The 21,198-nt window shown below is 34.3% G+C and overlaps 1 protein-coding gene and 1 pseudogene across 6 annotated transcripts in view; one reads left to right on the forward strand and one right to left on the reverse strand.

The window, feature by feature from the left end:
- The window catches only part of Pcnx1 (pecanex 1), a 152,282-nt gene that overhangs the window by 14,701 nt on the left and 116,383 nt on the right, over positions 1–21,198 (reverse strand). For all 6 annotated transcript variants that reach the window (XM_063240868.1, XM_063240867.1, XM_063240864.1 and 3 more), the window contains 8 exons: positions 20,605–20,782; positions 18,724–18,832; positions 17,489–17,618; positions 13,435–13,493; positions 11,142–11,357; positions 4,495–4,748; positions 2,654–2,884; positions 532–632 (listed from right to left, as the gene is read on the reverse strand). In XM_063240868.1, the coding sequence (XP_063096938.1) occupies positions 532–632; positions 2,654–2,884; positions 4,495–4,748; positions 11,142–11,357; positions 13,435–13,493; positions 17,489–17,618; positions 18,724–18,832; positions 20,605–20,782 (1,278 nt within the window). The remainder of the gene's footprint in view (positions 1–531; positions 633–2,653; positions 2,885–4,494; positions 4,749–11,141; positions 11,358–13,434; positions 13,494–17,488; positions 17,619–18,723; positions 18,833–20,604; positions 20,783–21,198) is intronic.
- On the forward strand, positions 5,111–9,640 carry LOC106028180 (glycoprotein-N-acetylgalactosamine 3-beta-galactosyltransferase 1-like; annotated as a pseudogene).

Raw genomic sequence — 21,198 nt, forward strand, 5'->3', positions numbered from 1 at the left:
AGTGAATCCACAAAACAAGAAGGCAAAGAGCCCCTAAGTTAAAATTAATTAAGGAGTCCAATGTGAAATGTAATTATAGGAGGAATTGAAAATATGAACTCCTTAATTCTAACTCATTGGTGTATTTATGTCAGTAAATTCAGTTTATATTTAGAGTCTCCAAAATCTTAACACATAAAACTGCATCAAAAATATAAATGTTCTGGACAAAGAATACAAAATAATAAAAGCAAGTGAATATGTTAGGAAAAATATACATTATAGATGGGAGATAAATCAAACTTTATAAGGTGATATTTTTAAATGTCTTCTATACACATTATTGTTATCAATGGTTATTCACATGTGTGAATTTTAAAGCCAGTTTTATCTAGTCAGTAGAACTCAATCACGTTCAGTAAAAAGAACTACAAAAAATAAAATCGAAGGCGATATTAACAATAAAGTAATGAAGTGTCCATTAAAACGTATTTCACACTTAGATCACATAGCTCTCTATACTCTTTCTGAAAAAAAGAAAAACTTGTTTACCTGGACATATGGTGGGATGCAGTTCCCAAAGCTCTCCGTCCCAGAACACAGAGGCCATAACACAGAGTTACCAGGGATGAATCTTTGTCCACATCCAGTGGCTTTAAAAAAACCAAACAATAGCTATCAGAAAAATATGTTCATATTTAAGAAATCAGAAGATATTTAACATATAAATCAGAAGGAGGAAAAAGAACTCAGTACACACTGAGAGAAGGATGAGTTTTTATTTCTGTGCAATAAAGAACAGTGCTTCAGAAAAAATCGTGGAAGAATATGAGGTCACTTCTTATTACTCTGGTGTGGGTCCTGGGAGCTGGAGTCAGCAGATCTCCACGACTTACTAAACATCCCCAGGAAGTAGTCATTCTGGGAATGGTGATTCAGAGAACAGACTGTGCCATTGCAGGAGGAGGGATAATCTTGTTCAAAGAAAAATTAGATCCTTTAAAGAAAAAAACCTAAAGCAGATGGGAGAGTGTACATCAGGAGTAATGGTTGTCTTCTAAAGGGATTATAATGAATAGAGCATATATGAGGCTGACCTGGTGATAATAAGCACTCTGAAAAGACTAGGATACCTATGTTTGTAGGTAAGCCTTTTAAATATATGATGTGTCAGCAACTAGGAGGACTTTCTTGAGCTACGTGCATGACCTCAGCAATAGTGTCTAAGAGAAGGGTCCTTAAGTTAAAGTATATGAAGTCCTGTTCCTGAGCAGTGAGCTCCAGTGTCATCTAAACCAGATAAGGAATATAAGAATTATGACCACTCTTCAAATTCCTCTCAAAAAAGAGTCCAAAGATTTGAGAACAGTATCTAAGGCATTTTAAGTGTATTTCCTTTATGAAAAAAACACTGCTTATTCTATTTTTGAAAGACATTAAACTTTGAAGTTTTCTATATCCAGATGTTTGTTGATCTTTCTTCGAGCCTCGTACTTTACTGTTACTTCTATATCCTGATCAGTGCATGTTGCACATCCAGTATAAAAGTTTAAAAGAAATACTCAGAGAGGAGGTACAAGGATTCCCTCTCCCACTCTTACAGATGAAGAAAAGATAAAAAATGCTGATAGGACAATATGCCTTAAATTAGTCTATGAAAAATAAGGAATCAGGTTTTGACTGAAGATGACCAGTGTGTATACCCCAAATCATAACAAAAGCACAGGTTATTGAGGTGTCTCACTACGCTACAGCAAGGAAACAATTGCTGATTCAAATACCCAAGGCTATTGCTTGGAAAGCAATACTGGTAGCAGGAATTGCTCTAGCCACAGACTTCAGTACTGTGGTCATATTACATGAAGTCTGTGGCAATACTATGAGAGCCAGAAACCCAGGAGAAAGAAATAGTTGCTACAGTCTGTACTAATTTACTTTTAGGGTAAGTTGTTCTAATGTACGCAAATACACCTCATCCAGGATGATTCGTTTTTATTTTCCCTATCTAGTCTTAATCAATTGTAATGCTCAGTAAGGCCCAAGAATCTTCATTTGTACAAATCTAGGGCATTTTTTATTTATATAAATATCGAAGATCCCATGGTCTAGATGTACCCTATGTAAATATAGTAACCACTAGCCACAGGAGTTATTACATTTAAATCAATTAAAATTAACACAATTTAAAATTTGATTCTTTGTACTTGGTGACATTCCAAGTGTTTACTGCCAGATGTGACATAAGGCAGCACAGGATACTTCCATCATTACAGAAAATTCTAATACACAGCATTGGTCTTGACTTTGTATTTGGGACAAAGATGTTTAATGATTTTTAAGTATGATAGGTTTGGAAGGACTAGATTTTAGAAAGTAATGTGTGTGATTCAAATTTGTGTAGATACATATTCATGCATAGGATGGAAAAGTGCTGTCTGGACAGTGAGATCAGAGCACCCTAAAAGAACTGAGGAGGGGCCACTTTCCTTGAACTGTTTTGGCAGAGTTGGTCTGGTCCAATCACAAAAGCCCAAGACAGGTTCTCTAAGCTAGAAGAACAGAAAGAAATAGCTGAGGAAAAACTGACCTCAGAATAATGAACAGGGATCTTCTTTCCAGCTTTGGAAATATTTGGAGGATTCAAAGTGTTGCAAATGACATAAACCAATCCTACCTTTGCTCTCCGGGAAGAGCAGTACTCTATCCAGTTGAGGTAAATCACACAGAAACTCTCCCTGGATATGCCTGCCAGCCGATGGTCATAGTCTTCATCGATGTTTGGATTAAATGTTGGGTCTACATCAACATAATTTCGATCTGCACACAGTCGAAGTCCTTCCTGCATTGTCTCATTAGCTAGCCACTCTTCTAACTTAGAGGAAGTGATAACATAATAAATGATACCCTAATGTGGAAAAGAATTCAGGTTAAAGCACAATCTGAATGGATTCCAACTCCTCAGTAAAATAAATTCTAAATGTTTTCAGAGATAACTCAAAAATATTTTATTCTAGCTCAATACTCTGTATATATTTTTAAAATGTTATAACCTTAGGCCTTTCTGGATAAAAAAAATTTAACACTTTAAAATCACAACCTTAAAATTACCATGGCAACTTGTATTCTATTGATATTAGTGCTTCTGAATTTAGATACTATGAGAAAAAAAAATTACTGTGCTGAATTAATTTTCAAAAATTTGTTAATAGAAAGTCATTAAAAATATCTAGTATACCTAAGGCAAGTTACAGAAATATAGTTAATCATAAAGCAATAGAAATTTGTAAATTTAAAACTATAGATAGAAAATGACACATACGTACAGATAAAAAAATGTAAAATCAATCTCACTAGCTTTCTGTGGTTGAGTTTAACCAAACACTGGACAGAAGGCTGTAATATAGTGGTATTTAGAGGTAACATCATAAAATATGAAAACTTTAGATGAGCATTAAGAGGGTCTAAAGCTTAACACACACTTCCTCTTAAAAATACTGGCTTTACCTGCAAGTCCCCAAATCATGACTGTGCTCCATTTCCATAAGACCTTTAGCAAATATGGAGTATTTTGTGCAGTAAAGGATTAATCCTGCCCAATGAGGGGCCTGCCCTATGGGTCTTAGAAAGTAATCTCTAAGCCTTTAATATGTGCTGCATGAGAAGAGAAACTTTATGTTGGGGAACTACTGTCTCAAGTTATCAACTTGACCTTCGTTAAGTCAGGAGACGTGGGTCTTCTATGCGGATGGCCAACCATGGGTACATTATTGCACTCCAATAAAGATGCAGGACATCCAGCTCAACTTCTTGGTCTGGCAATATTCTATGAATAGTGCCATACTGTGATGCTCAGAGAAATAGGCATCTGTGTAGTTCCACTGGGAGAGGACATTTGGAAGCTCCTTACCATGATGGCTCTGGACACTATTCTTGGCTTTGCTGAGTTCTGTTAGTCTTTCTAACAAATTTCTGAAACTATGGATGATTTTGGGGATCCCAAAATTGCAGCTGGTGTCAGATGAGGGTGATCCAGAACTCTGTAATACTTTGATTCAGTTTGCAAAGTAGTGCAAAACACTAGTTGACAGCAAGGGCCTAGGAATCAGACATTTCTCACTTTTAAATTCCAAGCTTCATTTGGTATTTAGAGGATCTTTAACAAATAAGCTTCTGATACTTAAGCTGTTTATTTGTTCAACAGGAAAATAACACTTCTTTATAGAATTAAAATATACACAGTTGTGGATGCATACGCTTGAATATTATTTAGCATTAATGCCCAAAACAAAAGCTTCAAAGGCTATCATTATTAATGAACAAATGGAACAAGTTCCACTAAAGAAATAGCAAGACCTTTGTAGGTAAATTTTTACTAACTCTCCTGCATAATAGAGAATTTAAATCACCACTCAGAAGCTAAGCACATGTATAAAACCATATGTGTGTGTGTGTGTGTATGTCTTTCTCAACAAATGCTTAGATTATTCAAAGATGTAAACAGGCTCATACCCTTACCTTGACATAGTAAGTGGTGAGTACCTTCCGAAGATCAAAGACCTGAAGCATAGAAGCAGCACTATTATCAGTGATGCTGTAACCTTCCAGAATATACTTAGTAACTATTACTTCCCAAGCCAGCCAACGTTGGCTAAAGGCAGCATTAAATGAAAGTATATGAGGAATATGGCCAGGTTCACAACAGCAAAATCCTTCATCTTCTTCTACACCCTCAGTAATGGCTTCTACTTCCCGTTGTTGACAGTAAGTACCTTGCAAAAAGAGACAGAAATCATTACAAAGGGGGGAAAAAAAAACAAACAGAAAATGGGAAAAATCAATACCTCTAGGATAGAATTTTAGGAAAAAATGGACACATTTAAAGCAACTATAAAGCAATTATTTACTGCATTGCCTTAGAATATGCACTAACAAATGGCAGAAAACTCAAGAAACTGGGTTGTCTGTATGTTCATTTGCTGTAGAATCACAATGTACACTAGCACACTGTCTTAGTTGCTTTTTTCTCTTTGTTGAGACAAAATACCTGATGCCCTAAGTGAAGCAAGGGAAGGTTTATTTCTTACAGTTTGAAACTTTCAGGTTATACTCAGCTGGCTCAAGGCAGGATGGCATGGCCACCGGAAAACAGCAAGGGTAAACAGAGCAAACAGAAAACACATGCCTTTTTCTTGCCCTTGCACTGTAAGTCAGCTCTACCCTGGGCGGATACAGCACTTACACCACCAATGCCAGCACCAGACAACAATGAACACAAGACTCAGCTGCATCTATGATTGCATGAGGCTTGTGGGGGCCATTCGAACACAAACCATAACTATATTAAAGTTTTGGTATCATGTCCAGGGCACAATTAGAAATATTATATATCTGGAACTTGTGAAAAAGTTCATTTAATATTAAATACATAATTACAAAATTTTTACATTTGTAAATCTAACAATGGTTGGTATGATTACATTATTGTCCCTGGAGATTTATCTGTTGATATAATTTTAACTAGGTATTGGGTCTCACTCTTCTGAACTAGGAAATAAATCTTTGACATTTCTTTTATACAGGTATTTATCAAATAGGCATTCTGTGCATTAGTATTATCAAAATAAGAACACAAAAACAGATTAAATGTAGAATTAGAACCAAAGCAATCAAGTACTAGCAAAATATCCTTTCTATTAATTGATGTTACCTTTTATTTTATTTTATGGTCTTTCTGCCATTTAACTTATAAATTTCTTACATAAAGGCTATAAAGCAATTGTCTTAATTATATACAGGCACATATCTAGGTTATATTTTTTTCTTTGCACAATAGCTTTTTTTCTTTTAAAGGGAATATATATATACTATGTACTTTTTTTTCTTTTGAGATGGTCTTGCTATGCAGTTCAAGCTGACCTTAAATTCACTCTGTAGCCCACTCTGGCTTTGAATTTGCAATAATCTTCCTGCCTCAGCCTCCCAAGTGCTGGGATTACAGGTGTGTACCACTACATTCATATAGATTTATTTATTTATTTATGGAATTGGGAATCAAACTCTGGACCTTGTGCTTGCCACGTAGATGCTTGTGCCACTGAGCTATATCCCCAGCCCTAGACTACGTACATTTGAAAACCACTGTTTTGAGACAAATAAATAGTAGTGGTGTTATAATGAAAAACAAAGATAAAGAGATTATTTTGGTCAACTAAAGAGTTATATTGTTTAGTAGTCCAGAACTCCCCAAAATTTTATTATTTTCTTTTCTTGTTTAATTACATTGGCTAACACTTCTAAAATCATGTTACTTATGGTAACAAGTCCTTGTCTTGAACTTCCCAATCACAGGAATACATGTAGTGGTTAACTATTAATACTATATAATACTCACTATAGATATGCATACACTTACTTATATTTCTCAATATAATGTATATAATTTTATACATTATCTCTGAAAGCAATAATGGAAATGAAACTTAATCAAATGTATTCTGGCATCTTGAGAAAAATCATACTGCTTTTCCCCTATTACCTATAAAATAGAATTTTACTATTTGCTTTCTAACACTTAAATTCAAAATTAAACAGTTGATTTTGTATGGGTATTTTAAAAAGCACTGCTACATTCTGCTTATTCTAGAATTGAAGAATTTTGCATGTACAGTTATAAATAAAGTTCAACTAGCTCTTCTATGTTAACTCAGTCATATTTTGATTATCAATATGACATTAGTTTGTAAAACCCTTTAAGGTTTTTTTTTTCCTTTATCTATGTGCTAGCACAAGTCAGAGTGCAGAAGAATTCAATCTCTAGAAGTATCCTATATTTGGGGTGTTGCTATTATTTCAATTGTGGTACTAAGTCAAGACTATTCCTTTGGTTTTCTGTGTTATTTTATTTTATTCATTTTGTTTTGTCTTTTGGGAAGCTGCTGAAAGGTTTTTAAATGAGTAAATACCATAATGAGAGCATTGGTAACTACATATTGCACATGTCACTTTGTTGGTGCTGTGTAAAAGGCAGATACAATAAGAGGGAATTTGTAAGTTTTTTGACAATTGTGGTCTTCGTTTAGAGCAGCAGAATCAGGTGACTGGTGTAACAGAATTAAAGTAGGATATTTTTACTCTGCCACACCAACTCTCTTATTATTTACAACCTCTAGTAATAAATTTTCCTTAGAAAATTAAGTCACTAACAAGTACAAGAATTACTATCAGTAATTGAAAAAAATTTTGAGCCTTAGAAAGTGAGCTGATTCTAAAATATCTATAAGCAACTACTGTCACTTGTTTCCTGGATCAGTTGGATCTTTCAGCCACTTAACAGTGCATATTATTAGTAAAAAATAAATAACAATCATGACAACTAGACTTGTCAAAATTAATTTGAGTAAAAAGTGAAGGGTATTTAATCAACTACAAATTTTTGACATTTAAAATTTGAATTGAAAAATGTTCTGGATAGAAACAATACAAAAAGATTGGTAGAAGCCATAATCAAAAAATGCTGATGTAGACAATAAACTGACAATACATTTTTTTCCACATGAAATTTACATGGAAAAGAATCTTGATAATATTGGTACAAGAGAAATGGAAATGAAAATTATGAATGAGTTTAGCCAAGACCTATAGGAAAAGGCTAATCTGTTTGATCGAAGGAAAAACAATACAAGATCACACCAATATTTGAGCAAGAATATAATCATATCTCATGAGTCTTGAGATGAAGAGAAAAAAATGCTGACATTATTCAGTTTTTTTGTTTTGTTTTGGTTTGGTACAGGGGATCGAACTCACAACCTCACACTTGCCAGGCAGGTACTTACACCACTGAGCTAAATCCCCAGCCAAATGCTGACATTATTTTAATCATTTTATAAAACAAAATATTTATTATACACTATATGATGTATGTGCTGATAAAAAATGATGCTAAAATAAATGTTACTACTGCTATTTAAGGATTTATACTCTGCTTTTTTTCTTTTTTTTCAGGATCTATTCTCTTTAGAGAAGGTTGGCAATATAACTCTGGACCAATCCAAACTAAGCATACTTTTGTATTTTTAAAAGAGTTGTTTTGGTGAGCGGGCGGCTGGGCACTGGGCCTGCCTTGGCTGCAGCCACCACTGTCGGAGAATGATCTGTGCAGCCCTTGGCGGCGCAGGCTAGCAGCCACGAGCTACTTCTGTGGCTGCCCAAAGGAGCGGAGGTTGCTTGCCCTGCACCGCCGCTGCGGCTAATGTCAGAAATATATGTCAGGAAATAGCCTCTAAATCTTGGGTGAATCTTTTAACCTTACTCTGTGGATCAGCAATAGGATTTTTTTTTTTCTTTTTTATGTTCTCAGCTATTTAGTATTTTGTTGGGAGAACAAGGTGATACCCAGCCTAATATTCTTCATAATGATCCTTATGCAAGACATTCAGATGATGGTGAACAGAATCATCTAGAAGGACAAATGAACTTTAATGCAGATTCTAGTCAACATAAAGATGAAAACACAGATATTGCTGAAAACCTGTACCAGAAAGTTAGAATTCTTTGTTGGGTTATGACAGGCCCTCAAAATCTAGAGAAAAAGGCCAAACATGTTAAAGTTACATGGGCCCAACATTGTAATAAAGTGTTGTTTATGAGTTCAGAAGAAAATAAAGACTTCCCTACTGTGGGATTAAAAACCAAAGAAGGTAGAGATCAACTACACTGGAAAACAATTAAAGCTTTTCAATATGTTCATGACCATTATTTAGAAGATGCGAATTGGTTTATGAAAGCAGATGATGATATCTATGTAATACTAGACAATTTGAGATGGCTTCTTTCAAAACATAGCCCTGAAAAACCCATTTATTTTGGGAAAAGATCTAAGGTTACATGAGTGGATATATACTAAGCTAAGAAACCTTGAGGAGATTTATTGATGCATTTAAAACAGAAAAATGTACACATAGTTCTTCTATTGAAGACAGCGCTGGGAAGATGCATGGAAGTTACGAATGTAGAAGCTGGAGATTCAAGAGATACCACTGGAAAAGAAACTTCATCCCTTTGTCCTGGAACACCACTCAATCAAAGGTTACCTACCCAAAACCTTTGGTACTGGAACTATAACTATTATCCTTCAGTAGAGGGTCCTGGTTGCTGTTCTGACCTTGCAATTTCTTTTCACTATGTTGATTCTACAACAATGGATGGATTAGAATACCTCGTTTACCATGTTCGTGTATATGCTTATTTATATAGATATCAACCTGCCTTACTGAGAACATCCAAAAGGAAGGAAGTCAAATAAACAAAAATGAAGATCCAAAAGTAAAATTAGGACACCCTTGACAGGAAAACAATGAGCCAAGGTAAAATGTCTGATGTTGCACTGAAGGACTTAATTCTGACACAGAACCCTGAAATCCCAGTGACATTCCACACGGATGACTGTAAACCGAAGCTTTAAATGAGCTGTGAAATGTGTTAAATGGGTTTTGATACAGTAATATATAGAACTTGTTTTTAAAGTGGTGGCAAGTAGAACTAGTAAAAGAGAATTTGTTTCCTTAAAAATAAATAAGTAAATAAAATAGTTGTTTAAAAGAAACAACAATAGGAAACAGAAAAGCAGGTTTTGTGAGATGGGAAGGGGATCTAGTGATGGAAGGAGAAGAAAGAGAAGAGGAGGGAAGAGGAAGTAAAAAGGATTAAGACGCAATACGTATCAATGCCCCATGATGAATACATTATGCACTGCAAGCATTTACTAACCCCACATTTGTGTGTGCATGCACAAACGCACATACACACACAAAAAATTCACTAGTACCTTTCTTCACTTCTATCCTTGGTTATACTATATGAAAAATTCAGCATCATGAATTTTTCAATTAGCTATGGCTGGGTATGTAGCTCAGGGGCAGAGTACTTGCCTAGCAAGTGTTGAGACCCTGGGCTTGATCCCCAGTATTGCATATTGCAAGATGTTACCTTACATAGATACAAATATTAGTTATACCGGTTTGTTACAATAAAATTAAAAAGGAAAAAAAAAGTACCAGAAGTGTTAAAAAGGAAGTTTAAAGTGCTACCAGTGTAAAAATAGTGCTAAGGACGTGCTGACTTTCATACGTATCACGCTGGCTTACATTTGAAAAACATGAGGTGAAAGTATAGAACAAAGGGAGTGCTACATAAATAAAATCTAATTTCTAGTGAATAGAGTACCTTCTAGGAAAGTACTTGTTCTACCTAAACATATTCTCCAAAACAAAGGCACATGTTTTTAAATTAATTACCAGGGTGAAAAATAAGTCTAATGGAGTAAGAATCTGGTTCAATCCTCTTTCTAGTCAAACACTTTCTTATTTCCTATTCCAGACTAAAAACACTCCAAAGAACTTGTTAGTATAGATAAAGGACTCTAGATCTTCAGCCGGAATTAAATGTTCCTTACACCAGGAAGATACTCAGTTACAGGACTTGAAATTCCAATAAATTAAGTTGACTTACTGGACTTATAAGGTATTCAATCTACAGGAATATCTGAATCTGTAATTTTCTAAGTAGAAATGCCTTTGTCAGTACATAAAATTTTAGAAGGCTGGTGGGAAGGGTAATGGGAAATAACTGCTTAAGTGGACGTTAGGTTTATTCTGGACTGATAAAAATGCTTTGGAACTAGACAGAGGTAGTGGCTGTATAATACTGCGAATGTATTAAATACCAATGCTTTCTTCATTTTAAGTTATGTAAATTTCATTTCAATTAAAAAAATGTTGAGTACAACGTCATAGTACTTTTAGGAACATAACTTAGTTAACTACTCTGCCTCACACAAAAACTCAGCATGCTAAACATTTATGCATTCAGCCAATATATGCACCTGGTCACAAAAGGGATTAGCAAGAAACCAATCACAGAGCAATAGGAGTTCAGTATCTTCAGGTAAATAAGTCAATTATATAGTAGTGTTACCACTTTCACATGCTGCACCATATACTACATAAGTGACTGTTCTATGAATATGAAATTTGAGGGAGAAAACTGTAACAACTATTCTTCAATGATTTTTGTAATCCTACAATTTTAAGTATTTAATTTTATGACTTTTGACTTTCACAGGAGTACGTTCTGTAAAAATAAAAGGTGAGTGAATGTCTTACCTCTGAATTCAAGTCCCCGTAGCTGGAAAGTCACCAGGCCATTGCCTATCTCTATAAGGTGTACTAATGCATTGAGATAGTCAGAGGCAAGGATGAAACAGTCTCCAGTACTATAGTTTCCCCATCGTCCTAGCAGCAAATCACCACAGAGGCTGTGTTGGAGGGATCTGGTTAAATGTTCATAAAAGATAGAATTCAGATTATTGTCATCTGATCCTGTAAAAAAGTGAAAGAAAACAAATCAAAACATTAAATTCCACCTTATATCACTTTTAACTGATGAATATAATTGTTAAAAATATTAAAACTCCCAGTTAGGGTTGTATTTGTATTTATTTGACAAGACAATACTTATATCTTTACAATTTCTCTATCTGGCTCAGTGGTTGACTGCTTGCCTAACATTCACAAAGCATTACATTCAATCCCAGCACCATGGTAAGAAAGAAAGAAAGAGGGAGGGAAGAGGGAGGAGACAGCAGAAGGAAGGAAGGAAGGAAGGAAAGAAGGAAGGAAGGGAATGAGAGAGGGAGGGGCCAAAGAGATGAAAGAGGATGATGAGATAGATGTTACAACTGAGACTTACAAGTAACATAACGCCCCTGATGGTTCCCATACATGTAATGTGAGAATCTGATTAGATGCAATCTAAGGACTTTTCTACCTGTGTAACAGTCTGTAATTTATGATTCATTAATTATTATTGTTATTCAGTGAAATGTATCTTATAATTAAAGCCATACAAGAGAGATAAAAAGATAAAATACTTCAGAGAACAAAAAAAGACTATCTGGTGAAGTGAGTAAAAAAATACGAGACTTGAATAAAAAAGGGAATCCAAAACAAAGACGTTTTAAAAATCTATCAAGATAGCTCATATTGGACAGAAATAAACTACATACACAGATATAGTAATAAAGAACCTAAAAACTTAGAAATTAGGGTTATCAGTAAAGAAAGCATTACTATAAAACATGATTCAATACATGACCAAATCTAGAAGTAATCCATCCAAAACCTGTAACCTGTAAATGGGATCCTAATTATAGTACCAGAGAATGGCAAAAGTCAAAGCTTACTAATCATTTCTTTTTTTTTTTTTTTTTTTTGTCTTTTTCATTTTTATCGGTACCGGGGATCGAACTCACGACTGCCTGCTTGCAAGGCAGGTGCTTATGCTGCTAAGCTAAATCTCCAGCCCCAAAGCTTAGTAATCATTTCAAACCCAGCCTAAGTTTTAAAAGAATAAAAGGGAAACCCTAGTTGAAATGCCATTAAAATGACTGTATCTAATTCTATGTCTGCTTATTACAATAGTGCAGTGATCTGTTACACAGGATGGCGCTGTTAGCAACCTGAGTGCCTTTTGTAGGTTCACACAGAGCTTACAAGGTGTTTTCCTCCTGGTAACAGGTAGTAATGTCACTAGTTTTCCTTACTCCAGTTCTGTAATTAAAAATCAGTCTGATTCTTAGAGCTTGGTTTCTCAGATGGCTTCTCAAATGTAAGGTTTCTTACAGCTTTGAAAGAATTTATGAAACAAATCAATACAAATAATTTAGTCCATTTAAGAGTAATGTTCCTTTTAGCAAATTAACACACTAGAGTTTTGACTGATTTATTAACTCTTATGGTCAAGGCAGTGAGATTCACTTTCTCTGTCTCAGATTACTACTTAACCAGCTGATAAAATGTTTCCCAAATGACAAAGCTAACAACCAGACTTCAAATGATGGTACCACCACCAAACCACTACCCACAAAAGCCCTATCTTGAGTGTTAATTTGCCCCTTTCAACCAGGTGACATCTTTTTAAACAAGAATAAATAAAATTAATATTTAAACATTTAGGGAGGATAGAAGCAAGTACATGAATGAAACATGTACTAGTGTGACTATATACCTTTCAATGTATATTATCAGTTTTACTTTAAATGTTTTCTGCTTTTTAACTTATGTAAGAAAAATCTTTGAAAGGCATTTTTTATTTCTATAAACATTATTAAAATGCACTTCAGGGCGAGGAATTTAGCTGAGTGGTGTAAGCGCCTGCCTGGCAAGCACAAAGTTAAGAGTTTGAGCTTCGATACCAAAAAACAAGCAAGCAAACAAACAAACAAGCACTTTATAAATGGCTGTATATATTGGTACATACTCTAATTTATATATACTTTGCTAAAGTAAAACAAAATAAAGCACAAGATACATAGTTTTTAAAAATGATTATTTGGGCATAGAGGATTTCCAACAAATTGGGAGTGAAGATATGGCTCCTTACTCATAAATATATTACCTGGATTTCTATCAAGTTGAGAAGCCAATCTGGTATTTGAATGATCCACTCGTTTTGTGCTGAAGACAAAAATAAACATTGTTAGGAACTTTGTACTTTAAAAATTTTTAATAATTAAGAATGAGTGAGAAACTATGGGAATAGTTGGAATAAACCAACTTGCTTAGGAAAATCTCTGGGCAAAGTCTGTAATTAGGGTATTTTTGGTACACAATTAATTTGAAGGACAAAGTTTTATATTTTTTCCCTCCCACCTTCACTACACATAAACATACCAGTATTCTCTTTGTGTGCTGCACAAAACATTCTTTGGAAGAAAAGGAACATTTGTTAATGTCCAGTGGTCAAGAGAACCCAAGAATGTTTCAGGGAGTCTTCCAGATCAAAACTACTCTCTTAACCATAGTGAGCTGTCCTTTGCCTTTTTTCACTATATTAACAAACTGCACTGATGGTATAAAAGTAATGGTAAGAGTTGGTGTGTGAAGAGGAATGAAGGCAGTGGCACCAAATGGTACTATCCTTCACTGCCAAACATGGATAAAGAGACCATTCATTCACTCAAAAATGTCCTTATTCATGTAGTAATATTATTTTGAAATCTCAACATCTTATTACAGGATTTTTTAATGTTTTGCATAGCAAATGAGAAACCACACAGAAAACACTGTTGCCTAGATCTGGCTGTCCTAAGGAAAAGGATTTGTGCAACTGTGTGAACTGCAAGCTACACTAACAGCTTGTTTTCCTGCAACACCATTTCTACTTGAATATCTGATGAAGAAATCGGAAAATAATTCAGATGTGTTACTGAACAGGCATTGTACAAAAATAAAAAATAAATGTATCCCAAGGAAAACAACCAGATGGAAGTATCTGTTGACAATGATAAAGAGTCAAGCAAAAATTAGAATTTGAGAAAACTCTTTCAACTATAAGCTTGCTAGCTTTCCCAATACTTATTATCGTTTCATTTTAACATTGATGGTGACACTAACGAGCCCATTTTTTAAACACTGCATAATGAAATGTGTCAATATTTGGAAAATATGTTGTTCAGTAAAGCAATAATTTTCAAATGAATAATAAATGATATAACAGAATTATGCATGAGTAAAGGATCTACCCAAAGTACAAACAGGTGAATTTTGGTGTAACAGTTTCAAAAGTTCAGATATAGCTTAGATTCTATACCACGACTAACTTTAAAAAAAATTTTTTTTCTTTTTAGTTTTAAGGGGATAAAACCAAACAAAAGAAAATAGAATAAAGCCAATCAAAATCAAACAAAACAGTGAAAGTGCTAAGTTTCAAAACAAGGTAATAGGAAATCAACAATGGCTGCCATAATGCCTCCTGTTATCTTCAAAATCAAGATGTCCATACCATCAGACCTAATAAAATCAAGTGTAACAGAACAGAATAAAACCAATCAAAATGAAAACAGTGAAAAGTGATACAGGATTTTAAAACAAAATAATAGGGACTTAACAATGGCTACCACCTTCCCTTTTTAGGAGTTTCCTCCCCTTTCACTTTCACGTATCTACTGTACATTTTGGACCCTACTCTTTCAGTTTTTTACAAAAGGGAGACAACATGATGCTCACCTATATACATCTGAACCATTTCACCCAAGAGCATGATCACAAGTTGTATCCATTTACCTACAAGGGCCTCATGATTTCCATTGTATAAAAATGCCACATCTTTCTTGTGTGTTCTGTGGTTGATAGGCAAGCTACCCCTGCTTTTTTCTGGCTTCCTGTCACATGCAGCATTGTTTTCTCTCCTTTGACTTTCAATCTATGTATTTCCTTTCAAGTTAATGTGTTTCTTGTATACTGCCTATTAATGGATCTTGTTTCTTGATCCACTCTGCCTATATTTCTTTTTATTGGTGAATTCATTTTTCTTTTACTTAAGATTTTATTTCTGGGGGGCTGGGGATTTAGCTCAGTGGCATAAGCACCTGCCTTGCAAGCAGGCAGTCGTGAGTTCGATCCTTGGTACTGATAAAAATGAAAAAGACAAAAAAGAAAAAAAAAGATTTTATTTCTGATCTGATTTCTTTTACAGCCTCATGAGTAGTTTACTTAAGTTACCATCATCTCAGAAATTTTAGGTGTGCGCCTTCTGCTTTCTTCCATGTCCATGTCTCCTAGACTTGTTCTGTTTGGATTGGAGGTGAGAGATTGCCTTTTGCTCCTTTGTCTCGATATTTTCCTGGATTCCTCAAGAAGAGTGGATTGTGGGGTCCCAGTAGCTTCCCACATTGGCTACTCATCCACAGTGTAGAGGGATGGGTCAGGCACCTGCGTTTCTCCTAACCCGAAGTTCCCCAGAGGTGGTGGGGTATGGGTTGGGCATCTCTAAACACTCATGACTTCTCCAAGGCATAGCTGGCTGGTTTTCCTGGCTTGCACTTGATACCCATAGGACAGTCCAGATGGCAGGTGTGCCTGCAGGGGCTGGGCTGGCTGCTTCACTATGCCTGTGCTGGTTACCTGCAGGACAGTCTCAATGGTGGCAGGTATGCATGTGAGGGCTGGGCAGGTTGCTTAACCTCGCCTGTGCTGGTTACCTACACCATGGTTAACTTTTAATAAAATACTATTTATTGAGTTTTAGTAAGGATCAAAAAATATCCAAAACAGCCTTAAAGTCTATTAAAATACTTCCTAACTACCTATCTGCATGAGGCTAAAGTTTCTTCATATATTTCAAGCAAAACAACATTCTGCAATAAACTTAATGCAGAAGCACAGAACAGAATCCACCTGTGTTTTAATAAGCCAGATGTTAAGAGATCTGAAAAATTGTAAAGCAATGCCATTTCTCTCACTAATGTTTTGGTGGGTGAGAAAATATACTTATTTTTAATTTTCAAATGTTATTTATGCTAATATTTAAAGAACATATTATTATTTTAAAAATACTAACCATTTGAAAAAATTTTAGTTTTTTTGTTTTTATTGATAAATAAGATTTATATCTTAAAAACTGGCATTTTCAATAATTTTTAAAAATATGTAGGGATTCTGACACAAAAGACTTTAATACCTGTTATCACAGTATACTACTTTGGACTAGAAGTTGGCACAGAACAACTATAAAATAACCCTGAAATTCCCCAAATGGGAAACATCATCATCATGTATAGTTTTAGACAAAGGAGTATAGCAAAATTTTTGAATCCAACAAGCAAGTTCATTGTTTCAAAGATGAAAACACAATTTCCCGGAGTAAATATGTCGATGTATAAAACACAGAGTAGTGCAGTCACAGAGAGGCCATTAAAATTATAAACTAGTATAATCTCTTTCCAAATCAATGTGTTAATGCATATTTAACACGGTTAAGTTATGACTCAGGAATTTCCCCATTACAAACTTAGAAAACAAAATCCAGAAAGATTACCTACAAGTACAGTTCACTAAATATTAAAGAGCTTTAAAAAACTAAATCTAAATGGAGAAAACATTTTATGCACAAAGATGGTCATTCAAAACTTTTCTTCATGAAAAAGTTTAGCTCTAAAAATAGCCACCTGTGTCTTTAGAAAATTGTAATTCATTTTAATGGTGATAATGATGCAACATGGCACAGCATAAAGACTCAGAGTATTATAGATAATTCTTTAAAATCACTGACAGAAGGACAAGGAATATCTTTAACTAGAATTGTTTTAAAAAATCTTTAGAGTAGAAAAGGCAAGAAAAGAAATAATTTTCCCCAACTTTCCTGTGTTTTATATAATTTTCAAATTTTAAAAATATTTATAAATTTCTGGCACGTATGGTGGAGCATGCCAGTGATCCTAACACTTGGGAGTTTGACGTGAGAGAACTGCTGTAAGCTCAAGGTTGGCCTGAAATACTTAGAGACCCTGTCTCCCAAAAAAAGGGAGAAAATTTATAAATTTCTTAGCATAAATATTTGAACATAACAAATTATGAATCATAAAAAATTTCTAGTAACAATGTTATCAATAGTTTTTCCTTGCAAAAAAACAAAACCAAAAACCGTCTTTCAAGTATTTTACTTTACTCACTTATAATCTCTCTCCCAGAATTTCACAGGTCGAACATATGAAGTGATGAATATCGCACTTCCCAGGAAGGGGTTTAATGGGGTAGAGAAGAAAGCTGACACAGCAGCCTGAATAAACAGCATGGCTGAATCTGGGGGAAAACTGGATAAGGAACTTAACATTGATCTGAATACATATGTTAAAAAGAAGAAAGGAAGAAAAATCTCACAAACACATTTACATCACAGCAATTAGAGCAGTACTGGCAAACCTTTTAGAGTTTTCAATAATATAAACAAACCTACTGTGGCACACATCATGTCATAGGTTTGTCACCACTGAATTAGAGAATACACGTGAGGATGTCATTGGCCAAATAAGGGCATCCCAAAAGAAAGACACACAAAGGAAGGACAAACTGGTGTGATAAAGGGAGCCAAAAAAATATTTTTAATATGTATCTGGTAATCTCAAGAAGAGGAATGGATTTAATATTTCAATTAAAACTAAAATCTGTAGGTACTAATCACTAACCTTTAGTATTATATTTAGAAAATACTTCAAGAAATGAGTACAAGCTGGGCATGGTGGCACACAACTGTAAACCCAGCACTCGGATGGCTGAGGCAGGAGGGTCACTGCAGCCTGCCTGGGGTATACAATGAATTCAAAGTTACATAGTAGGACCCTGTCTCAAAAGAACCAAAAAGAAATGAAATGAGAATAGACAATTTCAGACAGAAGTTTAGTGGTAATCATTAAGAAAAAAGCTCCATTAAGTATTTTTAAATGTTTTATATACATTAAAAATTTCAAGACTTTAATAACATTCATAATTATATTTAAAATACAAAATCTTTAGCCAGGTGTGGTAGTATGTGCCTATAATCTCAGTGCTCTGGAAGCCTCAGACGGAGGATCCCAAGTTCAAGGTCAACTTAGTAATTTAGCAAGACCTTGTTTCAAAATTAAAAGAGGGATGCAGATGTAGCTCAGTATAAAGATCATGGGTTCAATCTCCAGCCCCACAAACCAAATACAATTATAATTAGTAGTACTTATTGCAAAAACCTTAATTCTCACATTCAGATGATCTTTGAGAAATAGATGTTAAATAAGTTATACAATCTAAACCAGCATAGCCATAGACTCAATATGTTTTATGGCAACCTATAGTTTATGTCTATAAAGGTATATAAACCAATATCCTCACCAAGGATATAATTTTCCACTCTCACAAAACATTAGAAGGATACGGGGCACTGCAAAGGGCTGAGCAAATGCATGGAAAGCAGAACCCCATGTAATCTGCCATGGAGCAATGTAGGTATACACAAACTGCAACTTATAAAGGAGTTCCCAAAGCTGCAGGAAGAAAAGAAAAACGATCAGGAAAAAACTTATCTGATATTTGAGTAAGAAATGAAAGACTCATAAAATATATTTTCTTCCTAGTAGAGAAATGGAGTAAAAATAACGTGCCATTTGTGTAACAGCAAAAGTTTTATGAATTGCCAACATATTGAACTTATTTTGAAATAACACTATTTTTAAGAAGCTAGGTAGCTGACTTGTGGATTTATGTTTCATGCATTTAAAAAACATTATGCCTTCTATTAGCCAGCCATATTATTACTACTACTACTATAAGCAAAACAAAGAATATAGGAAACAACAAAGCAACTGTCCTTCAACAAAAAAATCCAGATGTCTATAAAGCTCAACTAACACATATATTTATTCTATCTAAGGTACATTTTCCTCAAGTTTTAATGGTCTAGAAACAGAGTATGTTTCAAATGCAATGTCAAAGGAATGTGCATATAGTGGTTATAATACAGTTGGCACTGCCTGTTTGCATGGGTATTTAGTTGTATACACTACCGGCATCTGTGCATAACTTCAACTTTGTCAACAGAAGCACAATACACATTTTAATCTTAATTAATGTTGGATTTACTACTGCTATTGAACATACCTTCCAACCTAACACTGGGATGCTATTTGTCTAAGATTACCTGTGCACATTAGGAAATACAACTTTAAATCTAAATATTTAAGTTTATGAGAAACTACATGCTTCTTTATGCAAAACAAATTCCCCAATTAACTTCCAGGCTTCCTCTGATGAAAACCCATACTCACAAGAGGAAATAAATGATAAAAAGACAAATAAATTAGTGGCAGAGTAATATAATACTGAAATGTTTTAGAAAGTTTTTATCACAATACTGGAATTGGCTATCACTAAAACCTTGCTCAGATTCATGGCTTTCCACTTTTCCCCATCTTGGGTCAAACAGATGTCCATCATATCTGAATCACTGTCATAATCGCTTACACTGTTCTCCATACCTTCAGGTTCTCTCTTTCCCAATTCATCCCAAAAGTGGCTGACCAGGCTAACTTGCCTAAAATTGGACTTTCATTGTGTTTTGTAGCTGTTCATTTGCTTCAGCTCTCTGTTACCTATCAAATGGGATAATATATGTCAAAGTCCTTTGTATGTGCTCAGTGTTAATATGAAATCTAATTGGTAAGTTACAAACAATCTGACTATACAACCTACTTAATTTAGAATGGTAATGTGCTTCAGCAAAATGATCTTGGCATCAAGAGGCAGAAACTCAGGCCTTACCATCTTGTTTTTAAAGAGAGTAAGAACACACATGAATTTTGTAAGCATTCTATGAATTTTAAAATATTCTTTCAATCTAGGCTTTGGTTGCTTCTTCATGTCTTTATTGTCTACATTTAGCTAATTAGGTGAATTTACAATTGAATTTGTTGCATTTATCCAGTAGCTCAGAGCCCAATTCAACTATTACAACGTCTATGTTTAAAATTATTCAAAGCTACACTCTCTATGGAACATCTTACATACTCAAAAATATATACTTTTCTAAGTTTCCTATATAGCTTACTTTTATCTTAGCTCTCAAAAGGAACACAGTGTATCTTTTATGAATTACAGCATTGAGTAGGGGTTCTAATATGTTCCAAATAACTGGTTGATTGAAGAGGCATACTAATAAAAAGATAATAAATTAAATAAAATATGAGTATAATCTTTACTTAGTAGTGTATTATTGAAATAGGTTTTGCAGACAAAAATATTATTTTCAGTGATAAATTACCTTGTTGAACAGTATGGACATGAAAAAGAGGTCCAATAACATAGTCTCTGAAAAAGCTTCATAGTCAAATTTGAAAAAGAGCACAGTAAAGATGACTGTGACATACTGGTATGTAGGACTGCTAAAAGATGATCGCAGCAACTTTAAGCCAGCAATGGTGATCATTAAAGCACCTAACCTGTAACAGACAGAAAGCACCACTCATCAAGTGATGAACAATGGAACATCTGCTGATCTAAAAAAAAAACACCACTTTATTTACTGAGTTTCCATTATAGAGATCAAATTTAAACTTCTAAAAATGATTTATATTGTTAAGCAAATGACATCCTAACTAGATCTGACTAGTACAAAAGTCTCTTTCAATAATTTGTGCTATATCTATGTAACTAAACATGTTTTTAAAATAAATAGTATTGTAATTGTGACATCTGATCCTCTAACTTCTCAATATTTCTATCATTTTAATATTAATTGTACTTAGCAGATGAAAAACATATTTAACATTTACTCCACAATATACACCCATTAGTAGGTAGACTTATAGGATAATAATATAGGCAAGTACCTGCCACATGGCATGACCCACATGAT

This window comes from Cavia porcellus, unplaced genomic scaffold (genome assembly GCF_034190915.1).
Source record: "Cavia porcellus strain 051 isolate PalLab524CR breed Dunkin Hartley unplaced genomic scaffold, mCavPor4.1 scaffold_31, whole genome shotgun sequence".
NCBI lineage: Eukaryota > Metazoa > Chordata > Mammalia > Rodentia > Caviidae > Cavia > Cavia porcellus.